We start from the raw sequence: 20401 nt of genomic DNA on the forward strand, positions 1-20401 counted from the left end.
TTGTATTCATGACTTGGAGGAGGAAGTGCAGGGAATGCTGATCACATTTGCAGATGACACAAAATTGGGCGGGATAGCTAATACTTTGGAAGACAGAAACAAAATTCAAAGTGATCTGGATAGACTGGAGCGCTGGGCAGAAAACAACAGAATGACATTTAATATTGATAAATGCCAAGTTCTGCACCTAGGAAAAAGAAACCAAATGCACAGTTACAAGATGGGGGATACATGGCTCAACAACACTACAAGTGAGAAGGATCTTGGAATTGTTGTAGATGACAAGCTGAATATGAGCCAACAATGTGATGTGGCTGCAAAAAAGGCCAATGCTATTTTGGGCTGCATTCATAGAAGCATCGCTTCCAAATCCCGGGAAGTACTAGTTCCCCTCTACTCAGCACTGGTTAGGCCTCATCTGGAGTACTGTGTCCAGTTCTGGGCACCACACTTTAAGAAGGATGCAGACAAACTGGAGAGGGTTCAGAGGAGGGCAACAAAGATGATCTGGGGACTGGAAACAAAGCCCTATGAAGAGAGACTGAAAGAACTGGGCATGTTTAGCCTTGAGAAGAGAAGACTGAGGGGAGATATGATAGCGCTCTTCAAGTACTTGAAAGGTTGTCACAGAGAGGAAGGCCAGGATCTCTTCTTGGTCATCCCAGAGTGCAGGACACGGAATAATGGGCTCAAGTTACAGGAAGCCAGATTCCGGCTGAACTTCAGGAAAAACTTCCTGACTGTTGGAGCAATACGACAATGGAACCAATTCCCTAGGGAGGTGGTGGGCTCTCCCACGCTGGAGGCATTCAAGACGAGGCTGGACAGCCATCTGTCAGGGATGCTCTGACTTGGACTCCTGCATTGAGCAGGGGGTTGGACTCGATGGCCTTGTAGGCCCCTTCCAACCCTACTATCCTATGATTCTATGAGGACCATGTTCTCTTAGGCCTTGACAAGTTCAGGTTTTTATATTAATCCTCTGGCTTTGAAGAGCCGTCTTCTTCGAGCACCTCTCCTCTCTGAAATTCACTCCTGGAGTTCCTCGAAGCTCCCACACTTGGCCCAGTAGCAGTCTGTGCAGCCAGCATCTGCCGCAGGAACTGAACCAAAACATACACTTGAGTTTGTTTTGAGAAGGAACTCTTAGAAACATAGGAAGCTGCCTTACACTGAGTCAGACAATTGGTCCATCTAGCCCAGTGAGGTCTGAACTGACTGACAGTGACTCTCCAGGGAAGGGGTCCCCAACATTTTTTGAGTCAGTGGGCACATCTGGAATGTTGAGGATGTCATGAGCACTCTCACAAAATGGCTGCCGTGGGGGTTGCCCATTCATAAAATGGCTGCCATGGGGGAGCCTGGCTGGTCACAAAAAGAGAGCTTTGGCTATTGGGCGGTGTATACACACACACACACACACACACACACACACACCACGCAATAGCCAAAGCTCTGTGTGTGTGTGTGTATATATGTGTATATATATAAATATATATATATATGTGTGTGTGTGTATATATATATATATATATATATATATTAATTAATTAATTTCCAGAAGGCAATCTGGTGAGACTAAAACAAAAATAACTTGCCCAGGAATCTAAATACCTGGCAGAGGTGCTGGGGGGCAGCACTTAGCTTTGCAGCATGGCAACCTCCTGGTTAAAAGTTTTAACATTAAAATCAGGAGGGGCAGGGAGCCTGGTGGACACCAAGAGGTGTCTATGGGCACATTGGAGCCAGGGTTTCAGGCAAACTCCAGGGTTTCAGGCAAGGCTCTTTCCCAGGCCTACTTGAGATGCCAGGGACTCAGCCTGTGGGGCCTCTGGCATGCAAAGTAAGTGCTCTTCCACTACGCTACAACCCTTCCCTCTTATATATGTTCTAGTTCTAGGGATTCAACCCTTTTCGCTCTAGGGGGAGGGAGATTCAGAAATGTGCTATGAAAAAAGAAAGTGTCTCTGAGCATGTGCAGGAGACCTTTGCCTCACCACTGAATTACTACAGCCCACACCTCCACATCTCTGGAGCCAGTGGGCGTGGAGGCTTCCATGCATCCTTGAGCATTTTTGTATTCTGGCTACCACAGTCCCAATTCAAATCAGCCCTGGTTGCTAATGCTAATCCTGAAATGCCACCTGATTTCAGAGGACAATAGCACAGTGGTAGAAAACCTGCTTAGCATGTAGAAAGTTCTTAGTTCATTCCCTGGCATTTCAAGTCAGCTCCAGGGGTTGGCATTACAGGGCACTCGCCAAGGTCCACACACCAGCAGGGAGTCTAGTACTGATCCCCCAGGCCCCGTGGCCCTGTTCCTCCTCCTCCTGCTTGCTGTTGCTGCCTGTTTACTTGCCCTCTTTGAGCGTACAAGGAGTGGCATGAGTCGGAAGGGAGCAGCACCCTCCACTTACCTTTCTGCCTCATTCTGGGCAGTGGTGCAGACTGGGTCTAGAGGAAGAGGGTAACGCGTGAGCACCAGTGACAGTAGTAAGGAAGCAGGCCCCCATCTTGCCCAAGACCCTCTCGCCAAACTCTGGAGCCCACACTGTCTCTAATTAAAAGGATCAAGCAGCAATTCATGGGAAAGACCTGGATCGAGGCCCCGACCTGGTGAGCCGCTGTCAGCCAGAATATGGGTTGAGAGGGACAAAGAGTCAGACTTGATATGAAGCAGCCTCTTCTGATCTTATGCCTTTAACTATTGCCCAGATCTGAAGCTCTCCGGGGGTTCGTCCAGGTGGAGGGCTCCTAGCGCTCACCCCCAAAAGGCATTGTGCATCTGTCCCATCTTTCCCTCCTCAACAAATTTTGTGCAGTAATAGAAAAGATGGAAGAATTGGTGGGAAAACATGGGAGGGTTGCTAGTGGAAGGAAACGTTGCCCCTCCCAAAAAAATTCTGTGAATGGGACAGGGCAGTGGCATGATAAAAGCCTCATCCGGAAGCAACCCTAGACATCCTACCTAATCTAAAATCAGAGAAGCCAGACAGTAGGTTGGAAGTGAGTATCTTCTTGTTTGCAGACTCTGCAGCCAAACTTGGTTTTGATAGCGGGTATTGTAGACTGTTTGATGTGTGCATTTAAGCCTTACCTCTGGGATCCGGTAGCCCTTTCTTTCAAGAAATTCCTTGAAAGCATGAGTTCCATGAAGCTGCAAGATCTCAGCATCCTGCAAAAGCATCCAAGGACAAAAGAGGGAAAGGTTCACAGTGAAGGAACATTTTCTTCCTTCCTTCCACTGCCCTTTCACACCCCCTTCCCACCCTTCGGATCCCTCTTCCCAGTGGAGGCTGATGGCTCTGATGTCAGCGGGGCAGTGAATCCACTCCAGGTTTCAGTCAGAACTCTAAAGGAACTACCCAAGGTGCGCTGCACCTTGGATAGCTCCGTTAGAGTTCTGACTGATTCTGACTGAATCCCGGAGCAGATTCACCACCCCACCGGCATTGGAGCCACCAGCCTCCACTGCCTCTTCCTCCCTCTCTGTATCAGAGCAGACATGATCGATTGCTCCTGTTCACTTCTATGGGGCAAAGTAAATGGGCTGCAATTTGGGATGACACATCAGAGAAGGGGATCAATGTGCCCTTCACACAGGGACGAAAAACAGGTTTCACCCCCACCCCCGTGGTGCCCTTGAGCACATCCCTTTACTTTCTCTTATATAAGAGAATAACTAACCTTCCCTCCTTTGCGTCAAGTGTAAAATGTGCTAACTAGACATTATATCAGCACAACCCAAGTCATGTCATGCCAAATTCATCTAAAGTGCAGGCAGGGGTGATTTAAAGTGCTGTGTGGGTAGGTGGGAGAGGGGACCCAAAACTGTGCCTCCCATGCTTCCCCCCACCAAAGCCACCTTTCCCCCAGTGGGGAATTACTTCCATTCTTGGAGACCCACCAAGAGAAAAACAGCTGGAGTGAAACAGTTTTGAGGAGTACAGAAGTGCAGGTGATGGAGGGGTTCATCTTGCACTTGAAAGGGCACACACACCCGTCTCTTGCAGGACTCTGGAAAATTAATGTTTCGTTTGGCTCTTGGAAACACTGTTGAAGTGTGAGAATAAAACCTGCCTGCCTGCAGCCTCCCTTCCAGACTCCACGGGCAGGGATTCTGCAGGAGGAGGCAATGCAAAGATACATTGCCCACCAGCAGGGCCAACTGAGCTTCTGCTGCCCTGGCATTTTTCTGCTCCAATTTTACACGTCAAAATTCATACCAGCGACGTACAAATTGGGTTAGATCCGTTCCGTATCTGTTTTGCGGATTGTCAGGCGCCTTTCATGCCATTGTCCACTCATTGATAGAATCAATTTGGTGGTTTTTAGGGATGTACAAGAATTTTGTTCCACTTATGCAAATGCACATTAATGCATGTGCGCATTTGCATATATCCCCCCCACACAAGCAGAAGAACAGTCCACTAGTCTGCGGAATCCACACAAGTCAGAAAAAGCCAGTCCACTGTAGAAACTGCAGCTCTGATTCATAGAAATCCGAACTCATTAGAATCCTTTGCAAATTTCTCTGACATCCCTGATTCATTCACCTTGTGACAACTAAATGAAGGGGCCTGTTTGAACCATGCTTGTCTTTATAGGCAATGAGCCTTTCTACATGAGGCTTTTATTGTGCGCTCGTGATTGTTCACTCGTGGCAGTTTGCAAGTCCTTTACATGACATTGTCATCTTCCAGGGCCTCTCATGTGCTTTGCAACCATTATCGCGGTTTTTTTCATAACGAGGAAAGTGTGGTATTTTTTTCTGAATCGTATTATAGAAGCCTCATGTAATTGCACAATTCTGCTATTCTGCAGCACCACCTAGTGGTTGGGTAATAGAACATATAGAAAAGCAGAGAAAGAAAGAACCCTGGGAAAAAAACCAGGTAAAGGAGGAGATCTTAATCCTGCAAAGAATCCAGAAGCAGAAGCCTCGGTAAAGGTGCGGGTTAAAAGTATCATGTAGAAAAGCCCAATAGGTCCAAACACCACTCCCTCATTGCTTGCATGTCACGTGGTATTCTAGCATGTTACATTAACCAATTAAGGGTCTCCAATGTGGAAAGAGAGACCCTCTTGGGTTCTTGTCAGTACCTTTTCACCAAATGCCCTCCTTAAATTCATGATACTTGCATCCTTTGACTTTGGATCTTCCAAAGGTTTATTCACTTTCTGTTTTGTCCAGGTCTTTGGATCCAGGTACCAGGCACCGTACCTGATCTTCTCCCACTTGTCTTGGCAAGATTCCTGTAAAATGTACTAATATTTATATTATATTTACAAATACTAAAATTTGCTAATACTTATCATTGCTTTGCAGTGGTTAGCCACTGTGTGAAGAGAATGCTGGATGAGATGGACCCTTGATCTGTTCCAGCATGTTTCTTATGTTCTTATGTTAAATGGGGAAAAACAGGTAGAGTGGGGGTGGTAGGGGAAAAGTGGAAGAAAATGTCAGCATCCCTCCTCCCACCCCCTGCTGTTTCTTTCCCAGAAATTGCTACCTCTCCCCTAACACTTGGTAGCAGACAAGTCTGGCAGCTGGGCTTCTTAGCCCCATGTTTGCAACGCCCTTTGTAGATGTTCCATCAGATGTTCCTTGTAGATGTTCCATCTACACCTTTCCTTGTAGATGTTCCATCAAATGTTCCTTGTAGATGTTCCATCTACAACCATACTTATAGATGTTAGCAACCATCCTTGTAAATCTTCCAGTCATTGTTTTTACCTTCATGCTTATAGGAAAGCTTAGAGAGGGGGCCATCTCTTATAGCCATAACAACATATGTCTCCATCAAAGTGCTACTTCTCACTTACCGTTGAACTGCTACCTTGCTGAGCCGTGCTTTTCATGGTGGCCTGAGGAGGTGACATTCCAACATACTTCCGCAGCTCTGCCGGCAAGTCGTTCAGCTCCATGACATATATAGGAACAGAGATAGGGGGCTTGGTCTCATAACCTGTGTCAAACAGGCTTATAATGGTGGCCTCATCTGTGTTATATTTGTCTCCTCCCTGGAATGACAATTCAAATCAAGCAGGTAGTATCCAATTTATCAATTTTCCCCAACCTGGTGCTGGCTGGGAATATCACCAGAGCTAGTTGGCTAGCCCTTGCTTTTGCAGTTCTCCACAGATTCATTGCAGTATCAAAACATATACCAGAGCCATGAACTGGGGCATTAATCTAGGGTGGCCAGGTGCTGGCAAAGGACAGTTCTCTATTTGAAGAGGGGTCCAGTCCAAGTCTGGTTTAAAGTTGGAGAGCCCTAAGCAGGGGCCCTGAAGCTGCTGATCTGCAGTTAGCACCTGGACTAGTCTGCAGTTAGCAGACTAAACAGGCACACAGGTCACCTGGTTAGCGTCCTCCACTATGTTGAGATGTATCGTATTTCTGTTTAAATTATACGTATTATTTCTAAATTTGCAGCTATACACATACATTTGCATAAAATGGTGTCCTGTTTTGTCATCTTTTTTGGTGATGTCCAAGTGGCCACCCTGCATTAATCTGTAGTGTGAGACATCTGGGCTTGGAACACGATTACGTGCAGGCGTTATTTTACTCACCAGAGAATCAAGCCATGTGCAAAACTCCTTCGTGGCTCGCTTTACGTTCTCGTCGAGGGGAGGAACGTAATTCAACCTGGCCTCCCTCTCTCGTGCTGCTACTTCTTTTTTGGAGAACCACGTGTAAGGATCCTTGCCTTTGGGGCCCTTGCTGCAGGAGACATTTGCACAAGACTGCAACTTACATCACAATCCTATGCATATTTCATAGGGCTTACTCCCAGGAAAGTGTGTTTAGGATTGCAGCCTGACAGCACAATCCCATACATTTTTATTCAAAAGGAAGTCCCACTGTTTTCAATGGGGCTTACTCACAAGTTCGTGTGCATAGCATTTCAGCCTTATTGTTCTTGCACCGCTGGTGCCAGTCGGTCAGTGAGGGCTGGTGGCTCCGATATCCGTGGGGTAGAGCATCCACTCCAGGATTCAGTCCAAACCAGTCAGAACTCTAAAGGAGCTATCCAAGGTGCGAAGCTCCTTTAGAGTTCTGACTGGTTCTGACTGAAACCCGGAGCAGATTCACTGTGCCACTGACATCGGAGCCACCAGCTTCCACTGCAATTAATCAGCCTTTCCCCAACCTGGTGCCTTCCGATGGCTGGCCGGGGGATGCTGGGAGTTGTAATCCAACACACTGGAGGGTACCAGATAGGAGAAGGCTGCAATAAATAATAATAGTATTCATATGCTGCTTTTATTAGTGCCCAATATTATTAATCAGTAATTCATGCAACAACTCTACAAAGTAGATCAGTTGAGCCACCATTCTCTCCACCCTTTAAAAAATAATAATTTTAAAAATTATGCTGGATGAACTTCTACCATGTTTCCCCATGCCAGGCGAAGCTTCACCAGCATAATTTCTGTATGCTGATACAGGAGGTAGCACCCCATGGGAGAGCTCACTCTTTTCCTCAAAAGGCTTGGTAAACGCTTGACCAATTGGACCCACCAGGTGGCATTCACGAGTTGATGGCATGTATTCATACTTCTGTGGTTTAGTTTTTGCATTGCTCACTCATAGAATGCAGGCTTAAGAATCAAATAATTCCCCCCTCTCCATTCCTTCTGCCTGTCAGGATTCCCTTTTTTCTCGGCTGAGAACTCCAATAGCCAAATCAACGCTCAGACAAGAGGCTGCATTTCCAAGGCTTCCATTTACCCTAATGAGGCATACAGATGCAAATTGCTAGAGACTCACAGACTACAAAAGAAACAGCCTTCAGGGAGTTCAAAGGGAAATTACGAAAGTTGATCTCCATTTGGGAAAAAGGCGGCAAGCTCTCTTAACTTAAGGGTGAGAGGGGAAGATCTCCCCCTCTCCTGTGACACCTCTAGGCGCAGCTGTTGACGCTGAGCCAATCGGGCAGAGTGCCAAAGTTCAGCCCCTGCAATTTCCCGCTTGTGCCTGCGTCTGCGCTTTGCGTCTAAGAGTTCAGGTTGTCCTTCCCTCGCCTCCCCCTGTTCGCTATCACTGCCAGGGATGTGTGAAGGGAGGGCCTCTCCGTTCAGCTGTGCCTCTGAAGCCTGGGAAAGTTCCTCCCCGCATGTTGCAGCTCTTCCTCAGAATCTCATCTACTCTGACACTCTATATGCTCAGAGGCAACCCTGACACTGCCTAAGAGCAGACGGAAGGTATGCATGCTTTGCGACATACACTCCAAAGCTTGTTCGCTGTTGATATAATATAAAGTGGAGTCGTGGAGAGCAATTTAAAGTGCTAAATGGCATTTGGGAGGGGAGAGCCACCACCCCCTGCACCTCAGCAGTTCTGCCCTCCAACTGCTTTGCCCCACCTGTTTTTTCTCCCGGTGGGGTTCCAAGACCAGAAGTAATCCCTGCCAGGGGGAAAAACATCAGGGGTGAAGCAGTTTCAGAATCATAGACTTGGAAGGGACCTTGGAGACCATCTAGACAAGGGGTGAGCAACTTGTGGCCCACCAGATGTTGTTGGATTGCAATTCCTATCAGCCCTAGCCAGCATAGCCAATGGAGAGGAATGATGGGAACCGCAGGCCAATAACATCTGGAGGGGCACATGTTGCCTGCCCTGAATCTACAGGCTTTTCTACACAAGGCTGTTAATCTGCTGCATCTGCTTTCTCTTCCATCGCAGAATTGAGATCCAAGCACGACCCTTTTTGCTAGACCTTGTCTGTGTTGGACTCCATACAGTAATGGGACGCACCTTTCTCTGGCATTGCCAGGCCTTTACAATCACATCCACCCCTTATTCTCTCTGTGTTCACGTATCTATCTCTGCCAACTGAGAACACCTCCTGCACCTGGCCAGTGGGCTCTCTGGCCCACAAAAGATTATGCCATAAAACATGTGTGAAGGGGTTTGTGCCACTTCCAGGACAACTTGGGAACATTTGCCCAGGAGAGGTTTCTCCATCTTGCCTCTGGTACTTTGCTGCCAAGAGACAGCCAGGAGGGGAGTTACCGTGGGGATGAAGGCTCCCTTTCTTTGCTCAGGACATGGGGCCCTGGTGAGAGCAGGCTCCCATTCTGCTCCTTGCGGGTGGGCTGCTTGAAGTGCCTTTGGCAGGGGGGGTTCTCTTTTTTTTTGTTTGATGTGGATGATGGATCTTATTCTTAGGTCTCTTAACATGAACTGTTTAGTGAATTCTCACAGGGTTGTTGTGAGGATAATCTGGATAGGAGGAGGCCCATGTGAGCCACGTTGGGTTCCTTGTGGGAGGAAAAAGGTGGGATAGAAATGTGATGATGGTGATGGTGATGGTGATGATTATGGATATTAACAACCTATTGACATATCTTGTGTGTATTTAAATTTTGATACATTTTAAATGAACTGTAATTGAGTTAGGGAGCAATCCTATAGCCCCTAGACATTGTCTGAGGGGCCATAGGATACTGGGGAGACAGTGCTCTGACCTTGGAAGGGGGAGGCTGAGATCTGCCCCCCCCCGTCTCCTCGCAACTGACACAGAAAGAACAACACAGGCTGGCCTCCAAGGTTGTAAAAGTAACCTTGAAAAAGCAGGGAAAGGAGGTATTTTGGTGGGCGTAGAGGGGAGGAGACCAGAGAGGCCAGGATACAAGCTATCCTGAGGCCTCTCCAGTCTCCTTCCTTCCCTCTCTGAAGCGCATTTGCTAGAAAGCCTGTCTAGCAGAAAATGCAGGGCAGGAGGATGGGGAGGCAAGGATCGCCTCTGCCGCTCCTCCTGCCCTGCATTGGATGATTGGAAGCCTCTGAGTTCGGGGGTTTCTGATCATCAAGGGCCCAGTCAACAGGATTGCGCCCTTAGACTACAATATAATACACACTTACCTGGAAGTAAATCTCACTGAGTTCAATGGGATATACCTCTGAGTAAACATGGACAGGATTGCACTGTTAACGTTGTATTGTAATATATCATAATTATGGCAATTGTGTTCATTTTGTCAACCACTTTGACCACAATGTGTTGTGGAAAATGCAGTATACAAATAAATTTGACTATGACTTACAGTGTACTCCAAAGCACCGTTACTGGGGACTAAGGCCCTTCTGAGGAAATATGCTTAGGATTGCCCTGTTAATCTTTAAGGTGCCACAGGAGTCTGTTGTTTTGGGCATCCATCCATAGACATGCCACGCCATCGTTTCAGATAGTCCCCATAGTTTGAATTGAGCCAAATCTCAATTCAATGAAGAGAAATACCTGTTTTTTGGTCTGAAAAGGGACCGGTGTGTAGCCTTTACACGTTTACGATTTGAGATGGTGGATACAATGATGCTACAGGGAAGATTCAGAAGCGTCTCGTTGAACGACAGACTATGCATATGTGGTAGTTCTGTAACTGAAGATCTGGCACACTGTTTACTTGAATGTCATCTATAATCCAGCTGTAGGGAACACTATTTAGCCTTATTCCTGACCCACATGAGAAATTGGTCAGTGAGGGATAAATTGTTATTTCTCTTATGAGGTTCTAATTTCTTTGTGTCCCAGAGGGTTTCCTTTTTTGCAATCAAGGCGGCCAGTATAAGGAAAAAGGAATTTGAAAAATGGTCTGGCTGATAGATTCAAATGAATGTGTGGGCTTTATTTATTGCTGTTTTACCCCTCACTAGTTATTTTTTAGTCCTTTTAGTGCTTTTTATTGTAATGTTTTAATGTCAACGAATGTTTTAATTTTAATGTAATGTTTAATTCTAATGTAATGTTACTAATTTTAATGTAAACTCTTCTTTTCAACTTTTTTTCTATTATTATGTTTGAAATGGTCAGAAGACTTATTCAATAAAGTTATTCATTCATTCACTCAGTGCTTCATCAATGTATATTCCCTGGCACTCACCAACAGATCAACTTACTTGGCTCTTGTCTGTCTGTTTCTTTTGTCTTCCATCTGAGACAAAATTCCCCCTACCTGAGTTGTAGGGGGAATTTGATGCTCTTGTTCAACGTCTGCATCAGTTTCCCCATTCATCGGAAGCATCTCTGGATCCAGGACACTAAGAACCTCCTTGAAAAGCTAAGAATGAAAGAACCAAAAAAGTGTTTTGGGGTGGAAATATTTATTTATTTATTTATTTCATTTCTATACCGCCCAATAGCCGAAGCTCTCTGGGCGGTTCACAAAAACTAAAACCAAACAACACATATATGTCGCCAGAGCAGTGGTGGCTGGTGGCTCCGATGTCAGTAGGGCGGTGTATCCGCTCCAGGTTTCAGTCAGAACTCTAACAGAGCTGTCCAAGGTGCGAAGTTCCTTCAGAGTTCTGAGTGAAACCTGGAGCGGATTCACTGCCCTACTGACATCAGAGCCATCAAGCTCCACTGCTCCAGAGTGATTACTTTGGACACTCGTGGTGTGCCCCATGTTTCAGGCATAGGTCTCTGACCTGTTTTAGTTTTAAAAAATATATCATATGCATTCATGTATTAAATTTATGACCCACTTTTCCACTAAAAATAGTCCTCATGTTACAAATATTCAGGAAGTCTCTAACCCTTAGTCTGTGCTGCATAACAAAGAAGTAAATATATATATATATATATATATATATATATATATATAACATGAATTATATCTGAGCCACTGTGGAAGAAAATATCTTTGCTGGCCCAGGCAGCTTCATCAAAACAAACCACTCTGTGTATGCTCAGAGACACATCACCTTTGGGTCCCCCACCCCTTTGGCTTAGTTAGAATTATCTTCTTTGCAGCCAGGACAGCTGAAAGTCAATTTAGATTTTTTACTTAAAGTTCAGCCTCCTACATCTACAGGCTTAGAAGCAGATTTCTCTTAGGTCAAGAAGGTTTACAATAACTAACTAGGAACGTCTTAGAAAGGATGAAGGAAGAGTTGGGGGTGAATGAAATATTAAATATAAATGCATGAAATGAAACCCAGGCAGCCTCTTTCTTTGGGGGAAAAAAACAACTTTGGAAATTGCAGAGTGGGGGAGATTTGGAGCAGAGGTGCAATTGGAGGCGGGACACTGCCTTGTCCTGTTTTATTGGATTTGTTTCAGTTGCTGGGGCCTGAGAATGTGGATGGGGTTTGGGGGCAAGTACAGCCTGTGTCATTTCCGTGCTCAACAGGGAGACCTGGGTATTGATATAAACTTACTCAACGAGTGCAGCAAGCATGGAATCCTAACTTTAAGAAAAATATTATGGCACCATGGTTTCCATTTATTGCCTATGTTGAAGCCCTTCAAACTTTTGATCAGATTCCAAACAATCTGATGGGTTACCTCTATAATTACTAATACACACAAACAAAATAATACACATTTGCACACACTCCTTTTATATGATGTATACATTGTATTTGTATTCTTTCGTTAGTTATTGAGCTGTTACTTAGGCTGTTTTACGGTAGATGTTCCATTAGCGTATCAGTTATAGACTAAGAATTATTTAATTCCTATGTTTCTTCAGTGATCATGATTCATTATTATACATGTTCTTTCTGTTGCCTTTATTTTGTTAACTTTATTTCAAAATAAAATAAAATTTCGTGATTAAAAAAGGGAATGCCAACCCAGCCAACTGGAAATCCCCCGAAGACTCTCAGGAATTACCCCAGAACAACAGAGCATCTCGTGGCACTGTAAAGACCTCACTATTTACTCCCCTCACAGCCGTTTATTTATACACCGGCAGCTAAGGATAACACATCATGCATCTGATGAAGTGGGCTGCAGTCTACAAAAGCTTATGCTGTAATGCCAACACCATCACATTATGCTAGTCCTTTTCCGTCTGCCCTAGCTGCCCATCCATTTCCGGGCCTGATTCAAAGTGTTAATATAAACACCCCAAACCCTAAACAGCTTGGGGCCAGGTTATTGCCCTGCTCTAGACAGAGTCCTGTTCTTTGCAAACAAATGCAGGCAGCGATGCAATAGAATAGTCGGTTTGGCAAGCAAATGGTTTCAGTCCAAGGAGGTTTAGGCTAAGGCAGGAGCGGTCAAAATTAAGGCAGAAGTCAGGCAGGCAGGCAGACAACAAGGATCAGGCAACAGCAGGAGTGGTCAAGATAACAAGCACGAGGTCAAACACAATGAATCAGTCAGGTATGTTACTCAGTACAGAAGCAGGGTCAAGAAACAGTCCAAGGGTCAGTAGCACAGGGCATCCATCACAAGGCAAGGCAGCAGATACTAGAGTTGTATCTATTGTTTCCAGCAGCTCTCAAGTTATCACTGAGAGCTGATATAGCTAAAGCTACTAGAATCCCACCCAGTGCTCTGCTACGTCCCGTTAGATGCTTGTCGGATGGCCTCCTCATGAGGAGGGCCCAACTCATGAGTAGTCCTCTTCAGTAAGCGAGCACTCCTTCGCCTGGCAGCCATCCTATCACAGAACTTAAGTCACCAGCGTTCTCGGGGGCTAGGTGGTGGCCCAGCATCTTCCTCTGCCTCAGAAGCTGAACATTCTGCCTCTCTAGGAGGCAGATTCAAAGGCATCACCCCTGAGGGTCCCAGACTGTCTTGGCTAGTGCCCGGGTCTCCTGAGGGGCCAACTGGCTCTGACGGTTCCGGCTCCTCCTCAGAAGATGACTCCAGTGGCAGCATAACACCCGGGACACTTATCTGAAGGACTGTCTCCTCCCATATGTACCTGCCCAGGCCCTAAGATCATGTTCAGCAATCCTTCTCCAGGAGCCCCTGCCAAAGGAAGCAAGGTGGGTGGCTACCACAAAGAGGGCCTTTTCTGCTGTGGCAGAATGAGCTTCCCAGAGAGGCCTGCCTGGCACCTGCATTGTGCTCTTTCTGGCGCCAGGTGAAGACCTTTGTATTTACCCAGGCACTTTAACCTTTTAACTCTTTTGTTTTAAATCTGTCTTGTATTTTAAATCTCTGCATTGCTGCTAGGTTTTATTATTGTAGTTTTAAGCCTTTACATTTTATATTGTATTTTATTATGCATTTTGTCCACCCAGAGAGCTTCAGCTATTGGGCAATACAGAAATGAAACAAATAAACAAACAAACAAACCATTTGTAATTATTTGTAATTAATTTGTAAGGTGCCACAAAACCCTTTGTTGCCTTTTCTGCAACAGACCAAGATAGCTACCCCTCTGGGAATTTGAACAGATTCCATCCACTTCTAGAATGAACTCTTAATAGGTCCACCAGCCCTGCAGCAGGCACTGTTCATAGTCAGTCTAAAACATAACCAGGGAATGATCAGACCATGACAAAAGAGTCAAGAAAATACCCACTACCACCACCACTGAACCCTCCACTACCCTCCTCTGGGTCAAGACCATGACCTCCTACATGTGTTGGGCCAATGATACATTGGGGCAGTCCCAAAGATATGAGAACCTCTTTAAAGAAAGAAACTGCCCGTCTTCATGCGGGTTGTGATGTTTCGGTTTCCTCCTGCTTTGGTATGCAAAGTAGGATGTTTCAGTTTTGTATCTCCTGGTAGACTTGCCTTCCCCTGGGGGCAGACTAAGCCACACAAAGAATGTGAATTACCTAGGGATGGACAAAAGTACCTTACCTGGTCCCGCAGCTTGCTTCGCAGTGGGGGGAGGCGCTCCGTCCCTCCCCCCAAAATTCTGGGTGGGGTGGGAGGCGCCCCATCCCTCCCCGCCAAAATTCTGGCTGGGGGGGAGGTGCCCCGTCCCTCCGGCCGCGAATCTCGTCTCCTGCTGGGACGCAAATGGTGGCGGCCGTAGCCGCCGCCGTTTGCGTCCCTGCAGTCAGCCGTGATAGGCTATGTGAATCTTTACGTAGCCTATCACGGCTGACTTGGGGGGGGGGAAGCGCGTACGCAAATGGCGGCGCCCATGGGTGCCGCCATTTGCGTTCCTTATTTGGGCACGTGTAGTCTACGTAAACATTTACGTAGACTACAGCGAAAATAAGGGCAATGCTATTCAGGAGATTCCTGAATAGAGAGATTCAGGACAGGTCAAAGGAAGTCCTTTACACAGAGCATAGTTAAACTATAGAATTCGTTAGCACAAAATGTAGTGATGGCCACCAACTTGGATGACTTTAAAAGGGGGTTAGACAAATTCATGGAGGAGAAGGCTATCAATGGCTACTACTCCTGATGGCTATGTGCTACCTCCAGTACCAGAGGCGGTATGCCTATGTACACCAATTGCTGGGGAACATGGGTCAGAGGGTGCTGTTGCACTCATGTCCTGCTTGTGGGTTCCTGATCAACAGCTGGTTAGTCACTGTGTGAACAGAATGCTGGATTAGATGGGCCCTTGGTCTGATCCTGCATGGCTTTTCTTATGTTCTTATGTTCCTATGCCTTAAACAGCAGCTTGATTAGCAAATGGTATTCCTTGTATCCATGCTTACAGGAGCAAGCCAGACCAGCCTTTTCTGGCTAAACACACTCAGCATTATTAGCATCATTAACAGTCAGAAGCAGTGCCATCTCTCTGGTAGATTAAAACTGCAGCCCTAAGGATGCTCACCATGGAGTTAATCCCCCTGAACTCAGTGGGACTAAGGGTGCAATCCTAAACATACTTGCTAGGGAGTTTGCCCCATTGTCATGCCCCACCACCTTCCTGCCAAGACAGCCCTGAAATCTATGGAGACCTCAGAAGAGGAGGAGGATCCCGTCGCTGGTCCTAGTGGTTGTGAGGGTCAGGGGAAGTCGAAGGTTGTCATTAGCCCTTCCAGGACCACCACCAGGAGCAGCGCTGCATTTGAGGAGGCTGTGGCCCTAGGCACCTGGAGGGGCCCTACATGGCTATGGTGGTGTGTGTGTGTGACCCCTTCACATGGTTGCCAAATGTGTGACCGGCGGGGTATGTGGCTGACGCACACATCGTCACCATGACATAGTCCCGTGACCCCAATGTCATGTGAAACCTCCCTCAGGTGCAAATTGGCCCTTCAGTAAGAACCGACAGAACCCTTCCAAAGGAAAAGTAACCAAGAACAGGATGCCTTGAAATGAGGCACACATTAAATATGTTTAATGAAATAAATAAACTCCTTCTTACAGCAAGAGAAGCCAACGCAGATCTAAGGAAACTTCTTGGAATGGCAGTAGAAACAAAGGGCTTTCTTTGTAAGCTGGGGCATGACAGCATATTAACAAAAATCAGGAAAATGCTTGGGCATACAATGTCCTTTCAATCCAGGCTACAATGTGTGCCAAGAGTGATGACCTCCTGGCCATGCTTGGCTGCAATCTGTATTGTATGGCTTTGTGAGCGTTGTTTTTTTGTTCTGTTACAACAACAATAAAAGTCCCCTACAGTAAGAACCTTGTGAGGGTCCAGAAAGGGAAATCCCTCCTGGCGTTGCGCTCACCAAGAAAGAATCCTACACTGGTATTGCGGGAGATATGGCAGCGATGCATAATAGATTATTCACTGATATTCAGATGCAGTGAAATCATTGAACCAGTAAGTCTCCTTACTGGAAGACCAATGGGTTTTCTACCAGTGTTTGAATTACAAGAGGGTTGAGGAAGACCTGTCCACTGTTCTTTTGTGAAAGTCCCCTTAGCTACTGTTTTTGGGAGCAGGGCCAGCATCAATTAGCTAGCCTTGGGTAGTTCTTCGCTTTCAGCCCAGGGCTGGTGTCAAGGGAAGGCATGGCTGGGCATCTATCGAGGGCCAACTCCCCAGCAGGACCCCCCGGCAAGAGCCCTGTGCACCTTCTTTTCGTATTTGCAACCTGCTGGATCGCCTGGCTCTGGCCTAGACAACAGGGGTGGCAAGAAGAAGCAGGAAATGCCACTGCCAACTTATTCACTGGCTCTCAGCCTATCAAGCAAGCAAGTGGTAGCCATGGTGAGAAAGATCGTGTGTAGCTGCAGCTGGGCCCTTTATACAAGTATAAAATACCAATTATAAGTAAATAAGTTTACAAATGTATCTTGCTAACAGACCCTAAGATCAGCAGATTTGCCAACTTTTTTTACTGGCCCAGCCACAAATTAAGCAAGTTAAACTTGTCGTGGCATGGCAAAAGAGTAATCGGAGACGTTTCACCTGCTGAATTTCTGTGGGCCAGCCTGCTGTTAAATGCCCAGGAAAAGAGCAGGTAAAAAAAAGGATGGCAGCCCTAGAGATCTGCCTTCCTTTCGAGGTAGCCAAGTTATTGTAAGATGTTTAACTTTGGATGCTTCCAGATGAGGCTTTTAGCCTGACTTCCTTCTGCCTCATGAACATAACTGTACGGGGGGTCCAGACATCGTCTTCCATTCATAACCCTCTCATGTTTTCCAACCGCTTCTTCTACCTTTTTCCTTACTGCAAAAAAATCAGTTAAAGAGAAAATAGAGAAGCGCTTCTGATGGGTAGCAATAGGAGCCCTCTGCCTGGAAGCACCCTTTGATACACAGGCAGCATCTTACCTCCGGAGGGATGCTTTCTTCCAAATGAGGGTAAAGCGCTAGGGGGTGCTGGCTGAGGCAGTACTCAATCTGAGCGATGGAGCGCTTTCTGGCGAGCAGCATTGGGTGGAGTTTAGAGGTGCAGCTCTGGGGCTTGGCTAGCATCCTTTTGACCCTCTTGCCTGAGCCCTCAGGTGGACTGGGGAGAAGAAGAGGGACAGGCCCCTTTGTACGCTGGATGACGATGCTGCCGCACGGAGGAGGGGCGCCCGCTCTGAAATCATCCACGCCGCTCTGCAAGAATCGCCAGCGCTGGCTGTTTAATGAATCCGAGAGCCTCGATTTGTTACAGGTATGTTTCTGAAAGCACTTAAAGGGCATCTTTTCCTTGTATCTGAAAAAAAGGGGGCAAACACAGGGTGAAGAGCCTACTTTGTAGGGGTCCTCTATTCTGGAGAGCTGGCAGGGGACAGTCCTCTATTTGAAGGTGTCCTCCATTTGAGGAGGTGTCCTGTTCAAGTCTGGTTTAAAGCAGTGGTGCAACTAGGTCATTTTAGACCCTGGTCTTAATGGTCTCACCGGGGGCGTGGCGTGTGTGAATGCTTTGAATGGTCTTCTGAATGACTTCACTTGTACAGCACACAACTAACATTTCCCTTCTCCACCCCCCAACCACCATTCCGTGCATTACAACAGCAACAACAAAGGTTTTCCAAAGCTGATAAAAAGGTAAAGGTAAAGGTGTCCCCAACCAGTCGTGTCCGACTCTAGGGGGTGGTGCTCATCCCCATTTCTAAGCCGAAGAGCCAGCGCTGTCCGAAGACGCTTCCGTGGTCATGTGGCCGGCATGACTGAACACCGAGGTGCATGGAACGCTGTCACCTTTCCCGCCGAGGCGGTACCTATGTATCTACTTGCAATTTCTTGCTTTCGAACTGCTAGGTTGGCAGGAGCTGGGACTGAAGACGGGAGCTCACTCCGTCACGCGGCACTCGGGTCTCGAACTGCTGTCCTGCTGACCTTCCGGTCTGCAGTTCAGCATCTTAACCACTAAGCCACCACGGCCCCAGTTTTGCCTTTTAAAGCCATGTAAATCATAGGCCATTGTGACTACAGGAATAAAATGGAGTATGCTACTGCTGCCCTGAGGCCCTCATCACCTGCTGCTCTCTGGGTGGCCAGTTGGCCCCTCAGCTGTGACCCCATGGTCCAGCCTGAGCTGCGCCACTGGTTTAAAGCCAGAGAACCATCAGGTCCTACCAGCGGAAGCTGGTGGCTCCAATTTCAGTGGGCAATAAATCCACTCTAGCTTTCAGTCAGAATTGTAAAGGAGCCATCCAAAGTGCTGAAACCTATTTCAAAATGGGTTTAACACCTTCAATAGCTCCTTGAAAGTTCTGATTTCTGACTCAGAGCTCAAAATTGTGCATGGTGCGGAGAATGTGGATAGGGAGACATTTTTCTCCCTCTCTCATAATACTAGAACTCAGGGTCATCCCATGAAGCTGATGGGTGGGAGGTTCAGGACAGATGAAAGGAAGGGCTTCTTCATGCAGCCCATAGTCAAACTATGGGATTCACTACCACAGGATGGAGTGATGGGCACCAACTTGGATGGCTTTAAAAGGGGGTTAGACACATTCCTGGAGGAGAAGTCTAACAATGGCTACTAGTCCTGATGGCTATATGCTACCTCTAGTATCAGAGATGTATGCCTATGTACACCAGCTGCTGGGGAACATGGGCGGGAGGGTGCTGTTACATTCGTGTCCTGCTTGTGGGTTTCCTGTGGACAGCTGGTCGGCCACTGTGTGAACAGAATGCCGCACTAGATGGAGCCTTGGTCTGATCTAGCTTTGCTCTTCTTATGTTCTTATGACTGGTTCTGACTGAAACCCAGAGCAGATTCACCACCCCACTGAAATAGGAGCCCCCAGCCTCCACTGAGTCCTGCTTCACAGAGGACAGGCCTCTGTTCTGGAGAGCTGGCAGGGGTGCTCTATTTGGATGTACCCACACATTTTGTACCCACTGTTTGAAGAGGTGTCCAAGTCTGATTTAAAGTTCAAGAACCCTAAGGAGGAAGAGCAGGCAGGGGCCTTGAGGTTGCCCCTGCAGACAGCACCTGGACAGCTGACTGCACAGGCTCAGAGCTCACCTGCTGGTCAGTCTCTTCCACTATGGGGAGCAGCATCATATCTCTAATTAAATTATAGTTATTATTTCCATATTTGCACCTATATAGATACATTTGCACCTGAAAATGTTATGCAAATTGGTGTCTTCTTCTTTTGGTGATGCAATCCTTTTTTTGGCAATGCATGAGAGGCTACCTTACAAAAATCATCATTTTCTACTGGCCCTGCTTGTATACTAGGCTGACACATACACACACATTTAGGGTGCAATCCTATGCATGTTTAGAAAGAGAAAAGTCCTACATCTCCCAACATTCCTCAGCCAGCATGGGTGGCTGGGGAATGCTAGGAGTTGTAGGACTTTTCTCTGTCTAAACATGCATAGGATTTCATCCTTAACAGGTTAAGCTTTTCCCATCACTTAGGTCCATGCAGGAAAAAGCTTGTCTACTTAATTTCTACATCCGTCTTCTGTTAAAGGCATAGGAGCAGGGCAAGTAAGAAAAGGTGGCAACTCTCGCACAAGCACTTCTGATTATCAGAGCAGCTTCTTATATGGCCTCCCCACCCACCCCTTTGTGGCCAAACTAGTTCTCATAATATGCCTGTTGTGCCAAAGCAAGTGGATATAAGAGACAAAAGAGGGCACACCCTTAAACATAGTATTTTTAATCTCTTATACATGTTTGCATGTAGTGTGTACTTAGGTCTTAATTCACTGTTTGCTTTTTTTGTTACGTAGATGTATTTCCATAATGTCTGTTATTCTTCTATTTCTGTTTCTATCAAATCAGAATGTATAGCCATTGTAGACCATCGAATCCCCATTTTAATTCAGCAAGTGTTAAATTCTTATACTATTCAAGAAAGTTTGTTACAGGC

At 46.5% G+C, this 20401-nt stretch overlaps 1 protein-coding gene across 1 annotated transcript; it reads right to left on the reverse strand.

Moving 5' to 3' along the window:
* Positions 1-974: 974 nt before the first annotated feature.
* Positions 975-17762, reverse strand: LOC146343613 (protein FAM47E-like). Its single transcript, XM_084859747.1, has 8 exons — positions 17403-17762; positions 10910-11070; positions 9878-9889; positions 6580-6730; positions 5827-6024; positions 5104-5256; positions 3098-3175; positions 975-1103 (listed from the first exon to the last, which is right to left on the reverse strand). The coding sequence occupies exons 1-8, from the start codon at positions 17760-17762 to the stop codon at positions 975-977; spliced, it is 1242 nt and encodes a 413-aa protein (XP_084715873.1).
* Positions 17763-20401: the final 2639 nt, after the last annotated feature.

This window comes from Heloderma suspectum, chromosome 5 (assembly GCF_057233095.1).
Source record: "Heloderma suspectum isolate Gila_16-S chromosome 5, 16-S_ref, whole genome shotgun sequence".
Classification (NCBI taxonomy): Eukaryota; Metazoa; Chordata; class Lepidosauria; order Squamata; family Helodermatidae; genus Heloderma; species Heloderma suspectum.